The 10,074-nt window shown below is 34.3% G+C and overlaps 1 protein-coding gene across 1 annotated transcript; it reads left to right on the top strand.

The window, feature by feature from the left end:
- The first annotated feature begins 641 nt into the window (after positions 1–641).
- LOC145635975 (ACT domain-containing protein ACR11-like) lies at positions 642–9,241 on the top strand. The gene is made up of 10 exons (XM_081687395.1): positions 642–1,018; positions 1,708–1,771; positions 1,864–1,989; positions 2,271–2,365; positions 3,007–3,091; positions 3,195–3,254; positions 3,770–3,825; positions 8,256–8,361; positions 8,745–8,813; positions 8,903–9,241. Exons 1-10 carry the CDS (start codon positions 888–890, stop codon positions 8,963–8,965), a joined length of 855 nt encoding a protein of 284 aa, XP_081543521.1. The 5' UTR covers positions 642–887; the 3' UTR covers positions 8,966–9,241.
- The last annotated feature ends 833 nt before the right edge of the window (positions 9,242–10,074 follow it).

The raw sequence follows: 10,074 nt of genomic DNA, 5'->3' as shown, positions 1-10,074 counted from the left end.
AATGTTGTATGACTTTTAATTAATGAAATATTTTTGCTATTCAAAAAAAAAAAAAAAAAAAGTGTTTAAGTCGAAATGATTGCGATAATGAGTATTTTAGTTAGAGTTTCGGTTTGTTCAATTTCGAATCATCAAGTTTATGATGCAATTCAATTTTCGATCATGTTATGTCACCAAATCTATAATTTACTTCAAAAATATTTGATATTAACTTTACTTTTAAAAAAAGACCATATAGCTTATAATCTATTAATTCTTTTGTTGCCCAAAATTTTAAATTTTAAAAAAGAAAAAGATAGATAAGTTAAAAATGATTACACTTCCAAAAATAAAAAAATAAAAAATTAATACACACATATCACTTAGAGAGTTAGAGCAAACACATTTGGCTTGCATACACCAAACACGTCACTATTTCTACATCTTCCTCCTTATCACAAGGTGGAAATTACAATACAACATCCTCTTGAAAATTATAAATACCAAAATTCCAATAATTTTCTATTTTTTTTTTTCTATAATTTTTCATATAATAATAAAAAAAGATAAATAATCCAAGTCAATAATAATAAGAAAACAGCCATATTTTGTCACACAAAAAGTCTTTTTCTTCTACACGCACTCATCTCATATAATGGCGGATAATCCAATATCAAAAATAACATCATCCAACCACACTTCATATTCTTCTTTCATTACTATAAACCAAATTCATTTCATCCATTTCTTCAATTTCTTCTTCCTTTTTCGTAACTTTTTCGTCTTCCTCTAGAATTCTCCCCCTTTTTTTCTCACCAATCTTTTTTTCCAGATCTTCCCATTAATTTTTAATTTCTGGGTATTTTTCTCTTCAATTTTATTGGTTGATTTCATCGATTTTTGCAAAAATGGCGGTTGCTATGGCTTCTGGGAGCTTAGCTGGAGCTCATACTCTTTGCAGAAGTAAAGATGTCCCTTTTTCTGCTAAGGCTGTGTTTGGTATTTTTTCTCGGAGGCTCTGCTTCTTTCCCCGGCAAAAGTATGATTTTTAATTTTAATTTATTTTCTCTTTTATTTGTCATTTTTATAATGTTTAAAATGAGATGTTCAAGTGATATAGACGAGATTTGATCAGACTTTAACCAACTAAGCTAGCTAACATTCACGTATCACTTTGGGTGTTTTGTTAAATTTTGTTATGGTTTAGTATCATGTTAATTGATTGTTTTGATTGGGCATTGTTTGTTATATACTCGCTTTGTCTCTAAAAGTTCTTTGGGAAAATAATGTTGGTGACCTTGGTGTAGCAGATAGTGCAGATTTAAATATATTGCAACATTGAACTGATATTGATATTGTTAGTTGATTGCTTTGGATGCCTATTGTATATTATGTTGCTTAACTTAAATTTGATTTTAATACCAGTATGATTTTCACTATGAATCAGCTTAAAATTGATATTGTCAGTTAATTGCTATTGATGGGTATTGTATATTATGTTACTTAGCTTAAAATTGATTTTAATATTAGTTTGATTTTCACTATGAATCAGCTTAAAATTGATGTTAGTTGATTGCTTTGGCTAAGTTTTATATATTATGTTGCTTAGCTTAGAATAAAGTCATAAACTTTAATATCAGTATGTTTTTCACTATGAATCAGCTCAGATTTGATAAATGGATTGCTTAGAAATGAAACATTTTTTAACATTACTGTTCTTTGTATCAGATTCTCGGTATTGACAACACCAATCTCTGTTAGTCCACAAGCATCTTTGTCTACAGCTGTGGAGGTATTATTAACTCAATTTATGGCTGTGGGTTGAATTCTATGATCTTCAGTTTGCAAATTATGGTTATGATTGTTTTCGTTTTGTTTTGTTAGGATGGAAGCTACCGAGAAACAGAAGATGTCCCGACCCCAAAGGTTATAATAGATCAAGATTCGGATCCAAATGCAACTGTTGTGGAGATAACCTTTGGTGATCGTCTGGGTGCCCTTCTTGATACTGTATGTTACCCAATTATGTTGCTTATTGTTGTTATTGCTATACTCTGAATACTCATATATACGATGATACAAATACTGACCCTGGCTAGGTTTAGCTGCTTTATTTATAGTTCAAATTACAGTATCATGATTCAATGTGACTTCTGATTCCGGACAGAGGGAGTATATATATTTGGTTTACTTTGATGGTTTTATTATTATAATTACTCTGCGAACTTGTGATTACTCTGCTATGGTACTCAATGCTACCATCACGTGATCATTTACAATCTGGTTTCCAGATGAGTGCACTGAAAAACCTTGGGCTCAATGTGGTGAAGGCAAATGTCTTTCTGGATTCATCTGGGAAGCACAACACTTTTGCCATCACTAAAGCGTATGTCTGGTGCCGTTATTTGGATTCTATTTTTATTGTTATTTTGCATTACTAATTGAAAATATGATTGTTAATTCTTTCTTTCCTCCTTTTTTTTTTCCCCGCATGCTCAATGCCAATTCTATGTGCTTTATAGTGAGTATGTGAGGCTTGCCAATTTTGTTATCTGTTTAATGTATTTCATCATTTCAGTGTTTTGAGTTATTTTGTCTGTTTGTCAGCACTTAACAGCTTCTGCCAATCCTCTTTTTCTCCTTTGAATCCGTTGCTCGATATATTTGTTTTATAACTGAGATTGATAACAAATATGAGCTTTTGCAAGCTGTCAGATGTTTGACACCTTTACTTCTGCTGTTTTGCTCCTATGTTATGAAATTAAAGTTAATTTAATTATTTTTATATTAAGCTCTGCAAGCTCTTCTATACATTGCATTATCAACTGAGCATCTAAAAAAAAACTTGTTAGTACTTGTAATTATTGTCACATGCTATTATGGACAGTGCAATGGTAATCATAATAAGAAATGCCCTTTTCATGTTTCAGATTGATTGCAGTTTTGCTCATGCACGTAATATTTCTATTTTATTTTTTAATTGGAAATCTGCATCCCTATTAATATAATGTGCTGAATTTTTTGTAGTGATACCGGAAGAAAGGTTGATGATCCAGAGTTGCTGGAGTCAATTCGCTTGACTATTATCAATAATCTGCTTCAATATCATCCGGTATTTCTATCTTTACCAAGTTTTTCTCAAGCTTGAGATTCATTATGATAGCAGAGGAAATCTAAATACTATACATAACTTATTGTGATATTCTCTTTTTTAGGAATCAAGTGAGCAATTGGCTATGGGAGCAACTTTTGGAATCTCGCCGCCAAAACAAGAGGTTGCACATCCAATGATCTTCAAACTTGATGTTATTTTATGAATTATGTCTTGGATTTTGCATTGTTCATGTAGTATTTGACAGTAATTGCATAATGGACCGTGTTGGTCAAGAACAATATTGTTGTACTTCTTTTTCAATCTCTCTTCCCTTTCAATAAAATACATTTTAAAAAAATATTTTTTCAAGGGGCAAATATTTGTTTTCCTGTTTTGCAATAAAGACATTTTTCAGGAAAATCCTGGTTAGATGAAAGAACAATCACATCAGTCAAGAACTCTATGTTATTAATACTAGTGCAAGATATCATAGCTGCCTTTATTATTCTCGAGTTCATTTTTTCATCAAGCTGTTTGACTATCTGTATGCTTTAGTTTACTTTGATTGCCTTTTTTTTTGTTTTTTAAAGACATCAGGCATTGCAGAAAACATAAAGTCATATACCTCCCGTTTGATGGTTGGTTTCTTTTATTTATTATTTTTCCCCATCTCTTAACAAATATAAAATTGGGCAGGTTGATGTGGATATAGCAACGCATATAAGGATTAAAGATGATGGTCCGAACCGCAGGTAATGTGTTGCATGTTTGTTATACTTTATCTTTTGTTTATTTTTATTTTTTTATTTTTATTTTTGGCAACAATTTGACTTTTGCATTATTCTTATATCAACTTTGACCACAATTTTTTTACCATAATACTTCAACTATTGTTTTTTTTTTTTTTTGGTAAATAAAGAATTTTATTACCAAAAGTAAAGAGTTACTACCCATAAAAGTAGCAACTTCAAGAAATGAAAGTTCAGTACATGCCCTCTGGGCCAAAGAAGCAACAAAACCAAAGCCCGAAGGCATTACAAAGACAACAACTACGGAACCTCTAACTAACAAAGGGAGAGGAAACCGAAGCTACAACCAAAAGTGGGTAATAAACCCAAACATCCAAAGATAACAAATAAGGTGAGTATAAAAAAGCATCAGCTTAGCTTGAAAGCATACACCATCCGCAGCTTGATAACAATCCCACAGTCAGTCTGCCAGGACAGAACAACGGCATGCATGCAGTACAAACCAGGACAAAAGATCGCAGCTATGAACCATCATCCAGCAGCACAAACATAAGGAGGCCCAAGCAAGGCAGAGAAGCATAAGATGCCACGACAAAGGTAGAGCAACAATTACCACAACAGAAGAGGCATAAGAAGGAGTCCTGGTAGAAGCAACAAACAAGGTAGCAATAGGAATACCACCCACCATACAATCCAGGCCATCAACTAGCACCTCATGCTAGGAGACAACACTAAAATAGGGCCCCAACCCACTACAGACCAAGCAAGCTAGAATAACCAAGACTCACCCATGACAACCTACCTCCACCACGCCAAAACAATAACAAAGCATACACCATCCACCAGCATCACCATAAAAACATCTTGAAACCAGCCCCGAAGTCAGCCTGCCAGGACAGAACTATAGCATACATGCAGTACAAACCAGAACAAAGGATCGTAGCCATAAACTATCAGCTAGCAACACAAACCCAAGGAGGCTCAAGTAAGACAGAATAGCATAAGATGCATAGATAGAGGTAGAACAACAACCACCACAACAGAAGAGGCATAAAAAGGAGCCCGGACAAAAGCAAGAAACAAGGTAGAAAGAGGGATACTACCCACCATACAATCTAAGCCATCAACTAGCACCTCATGCTAGGAGACACCACCAAACACCAGGCAAGCTAAAATGACCAAGACTCAACCATGACAACCAACCTCCACTAAATAAAACAAAGGAAAAACGCTTTCCACCAGCATCACCATAAAATCCGCTTGATAACAACCCCGTAGACAGCCTGCCAGGACAGAACAATAGCATACATGCAGTACAAACCAAGCCAAAGGATCGCAGCCATGAACCATCAACCAGTAATACAACCACAAGGAGGCTCAAGCATAGCAGGGAAGCATAGGATGCCAAGACAGAAATAGATCAACAACTACCATAAAGGAAGAGGCATGAAAAGGAGTCCAGGTAGAAGCAAGCAACAAGGTAGTAATAGGAAACCACCCACAATACAACCTAGGCCATCAGCTAGCACCTCATGCTAGGATAGCATAAAAAATAGGGCCTCATCCCACTACACACCAAGCAGGCTAACAAAGCCAAAACTCAACTATTACAGCCAATCCCCCAAAAAACCATCCACCATCAATAGGCATAATCATAATATCACAACTAAATAACAACCCAGAAATCAGTTTTCTGGGACAACGGCATGGCAAGCATACAATACAAAACAAGACAAAGGATCGCTACCATGAATCATCAACCAACAACACTGATCACTAGGAAGCCTAAGCTGAAAAAGTAATGCAAAATGCCTAGATAGTAGTTACAACCAAAGAAGCAATTCCCAAATTACATAAAGATAATAAAAGGAAAGCAGAAAACAAAATCAACCTTCCTTTTACAGACAACAGGGATTACCTCTACCTCAACCTCTACAAATATGCAATTCAAGGGAGCTGCCACCAACCCTCGAGTTCAACCTCCAAAAAGAATCCCGCAAAATCCCCTGAGAAAGTCAAACCCAGGATACATAGCAGCCCCTAACAACAACACGCCAGCCAGGGAGACTCCCAGCCACCCGCAAACAAGTTCAGAACACATCACCAACCTTGAGCCAGAAAATCGAGGGCTTAATCGCAGCCCCAAAAGCCTGGAATCAGCCCAACAAACACCAATTTCAGCGATTTCCGGCTGCTGGGAAAAAGACCAGACCCGAAACACCACCCAGCAGCCGATTGAGAACAGAGCACAGCCCCGACAACAGAAGACAACCGTCGAATCTGCACTCGACAACCACTTTGAAGCGCACCCCAAACCCACTGAACTAGACCCGTCACCAGCGAAAAAGACCAGAAACAACAAAACTCCAGTCACCGGCGAACTAGCCCAGAAATCGACATCATCCTTTGAACGAGAATCCAGAAAAACGAGGGTTTGATTTGAAAAATCAAAGCCCCAAAAACCCAGAATCAGCCCCATGAATGAAAAGACCAACACTTTCAGCAAATTCCAGCTACTGGGAAAAGATACGACTCGAACCACCGCCCAGCAGCCGATTCATACAATACAATCACCGGAACAAAGAACCCTTCTTCAATCTTGAAGGACGAAGAAAGGATCCGAGAGTTCCAAAAGCTCTTAGGGTTTGTATTTTGAAGAAATTGAAGAACAAAAATCCTGCTTCCCTAATCTAGCCCTTTGAAGAAGGAATCCGATGAAGGCAACCACCGGACCCTACTTCAAAGGGCTAGAGAGAAGCTAGAGATTCTCTCTCTAGAAACAAAACCCTTTCCCCAACTATTGTTTTTTTTAGATGATCTGTTTGACTTTTAACTTTACTAGGGCAGCAAACGCGCGCGATGCGCGCGTCATAGCTAGTCATATCTAGAAGGTTTTTTTTGGTTTGGCTTTTAAATCACAAATTTAGTTAAATTAACTATAAGAGAAAATATATAAACAACTATGTGGGTAGTATAAATGTTCAAGATAATTAACATTAATGAAAGCATAAAAGTAAATAAATATTTTAGAGGGTATAGTTGTCTAAACACTAATCATTAAAAGTAGCTTGTACATATTAATGAGGGTATGTATGTAAATACACATTTTGAAGGGTATAATTGGCATTACACTATTCATAAGAGTAGTTTTCTACTTTTTATAAGGTAGAGATTCACACAAGTTACTTTGGTCGTCTTTATTTTATACATAAGGTAAATTATAGTCTATGTGAGATCTTATTAAATTCATTTCTATATTAATAGTACAATGTTAATGTTTTAAAGATATTCATTGCCAACATGCCTACTTGAAGCAGGTCATCTATATAAGCTATTCCGTATATAAGAACAGAGGAAGTATATATTATAATGTTAAAATATCAAATTTATTCATTTATTTATTTAATTGTATAATATCTATCAATAGATGATAACAAATTAATGGTTTAAATTGTGAATTGGTAACTGTGAAAGTTGTTACTGCTAAAAAGAACGGAGAAAGCCTGTGTATTATACTTATTTTGTTTACTACTTCGGATTAACTTTACCAAAAAGTGGATCTCTGTAATAGTCTATTGAACTAAACTTGTGGGATGAAATATATGTTCAAGTTTGTTTAATGAACTCAGTATACTAGGGTTGAAGCTTTATTGCTTAAAAAGGTTACAACTGTTACAAGTACTTTTTCTTAAATATAGTTTCCATTCACTTTTGAGGTACAAAGCTGTGAAAATGTAAGGAGGCCTGCTGAACTATCTTAGGTCTTTGATAAGTATTAGGAGCTTTGATTACAAAAATTTACTTCCGTGTAGTGAGTCATACAATGCTTTTGAATTGGTCGCTTTTCCATATGTGTAACCTATTTGTAGATCTTTACTTCCTAACCTTCTTATCAAGTATTACTATTTTCTAATTGCTTCTTCAAATCATTGCTCAACATTTATATTTCTGCCCTGTTCTCCTTGCCTTGTGTTATCTTATTTTAGATTTAGTAAGTTTAAGTTCAGATTCAGATAAGTTAAGGTAAGATAAGTTCAGGTTTAGTTATTTAAGGGTAAAATTATTTAACTATTTATTAAGAGCTAATATGCTTCAATAGTTCAGACTAAATAAGTTAAAATTTTTATTTTCTCCACTTTATTTTCAAACAAGATAAACTCAGGACTAATAAATTTATAATTAATTCCTGACCTGACCCTTCCCTTATCTGTCTGTTCTTATTATCCATCCTTGCCCCTTTAAAGAAAAAAAGAAATAAAATAATAAAAATAGACCATTGATGGGGTATAAGTGTATCAGCATCTAATCTACTACGTTAATTTGTGATTATGACCCTAAACTACAGATCTTTCAAGTGAATGATTACTTACTGCAGTTTTCCAGATATTTACTTTGTTAAAGGTTGTATTTAACAAATAATGTTCATCTTGCAGCTTGCTTTACGTTGAAACTGTTGATCATCCTGGATTGTTGGTGGACCTGGTGAAAATGATAACTGACATTAATATTTTTGTTGAATCTGGAGAGTTTGACACTGAGGTAACTTTAACTATCTCAGCACTCTCTTTTGGAGTTGAGAGTTATTTCACTTGTTGGACATCTGCATATATGCTAGCAATTATGTATACTCCATACATTTTTTTCCTACTGAATGAAAAAAAATTTGGCTTGCTAATGATTGAATTTGGAGAGGTTCAAAAGTAAACTTTCAATGGCTTTGAAGAGTTTGTTTGTTTTTTGTTTGTTTGTTTGTTTGTTTTTTTTTTTTTTTTTGTCTTTTAACTAGTGTAAATTTACTGAGCCTATCCTGTAATTCCTCGACTTGCTGTGAATTTTGCCTTTTTCGCTGTCTGTTGGCTGCTTTGATGGAAATTGAAAACAATGAAGGCGTAACTCAATCAACGCTTTCAATCAATGTACAGGGTTTACTTGCAAAGGCCAAATTTCATGTCAGTTATCAGGGTAAAGCCTTAATAAAGCCACTCCAGCAGGTAAAACTTTAACTAATGACATTAGATTCTTCAGTGAACATTTGTGGTTTATGTCAGTAACGCTAGTCTAACGAGTTGCAATTGCTTAGGTTGTTGCAAATAGTCTGCGGTACTTTTTGAGACGACCAACAACAGAGGATGCAAGTTTTTGACCTGTTGAAAAAACAATGAAAACTAATTGGACAGGTATATTAATGATTATGTCATCATGGTTCAACTATTGCAGCTATTCTTGGTTGAAACTGTTGTAAAATTCATCATATAATATGTAAGAAATTTAAACAAGCACATTTTTTTATACAAAATTGATGTACCTGCTTCTGTAAAGTGATTTATGTGAAACTCAGAAAGTGAGTACACCCCTAGACAGATTTGGTCTTTGTATATTTGAGCTCCACATAATCCATGCAGAAATTATTTAACTTTAATATATGTTCTCAAACGCTCAGTTTATGCTCTTTGTGATGGCTTAAGGATCCTTGGTTCTTCAGTATCAAGCTGCACAATATTGAAAAGTGAAGAGGCTCTCTGAGTCAAAAAAATAAAAACCAACTGATTCACAATTGAGGATTGGTTTGATGCTTGGGTTTATAGTCATTTGGGTTTATTTATAAAAATTTTGCTTGGAAGTAACTTATATATGTGAGAAGACAAGTTTTATAGTTTTTCTTTGGCACAAAATTCCTTAAAACAATTGAATTTAAGTCCTTTAGGGGGCGTTTTGTATAGTAGTTTTAGATGTGGGAAACGGATTGACTTTAGTGTTTCCATTTCTAATTGTTTGGTATGAGTTAAAGTAACAAATATCGTTTTCAAAGGGTAACAAAATCTCCCAATTTGTTACCCTTGACAAACTAGTGGAAACAAAATACGTCTCCTTACTCAATCACAATCACCTCAAATTGTTTCCAATCCATTAGGATACCAAACATATAGTAAAGGTAACGTTTATCATTACCCTTTTCCTTACTTATTTGAATCCTTTCCGTTTCATTTACAATGTTTATACCAAACACCCCCTTAAAGTAAAGTTAATTACAGAGTACGAACTAAAAAATTAATTTAATTTGATCCTCATCTTTTCATAATTTTGTCAAGCAAGGGTGAAATGGTGGGTAATAATGATGATGAATTGTTTAATTAGATATTTAGTTCTTAACTTGAAGGTAGTTAAATTTATGGAATTGCTTAATGAGGTAATTTTACTGGTAGTTTTCATATTAAACAATATACATTGGGTCTTGAAGAGTCTTCGTGGAAC

This window comes from Chenopodium album, chromosome 6 (genome assembly GCF_948465745.1).
Source record: "Chenopodium album chromosome 6, dcCheAlbu1.1, whole genome shotgun sequence".
Lineage (NCBI taxonomy): Eukaryota > Viridiplantae > Streptophyta > Magnoliopsida > Caryophyllales > Amaranthaceae > Chenopodium > Chenopodium album.
Note: the sequence above shows the minus strand (reverse complement) of the source record. Positions and strands in the feature narration are given on the sequence as shown.

Coding starts and splice junctions, on each gene's coding strand:
- LOC145635975 (XM_081687395.1), top strand. CDS start 888: ATGGCGGTTGCTATGGCTTCTGGGAGCTTAGCTGGAGCTCATACTCTT. Junction 2,366..3,006: donor ACTTTTGCCATCACTAAAGC/GTATGTCTGGTG, acceptor AATTTTTTGTAG/TGATACCGGAAGAAAGGTTG. Junction 3,092..3,194: donor ATCTGCTTCAATATCATCCG/GTATTTCTATCT, acceptor TCTCTTTTTTAG/GAATCAAGTGAGCAATTGGC.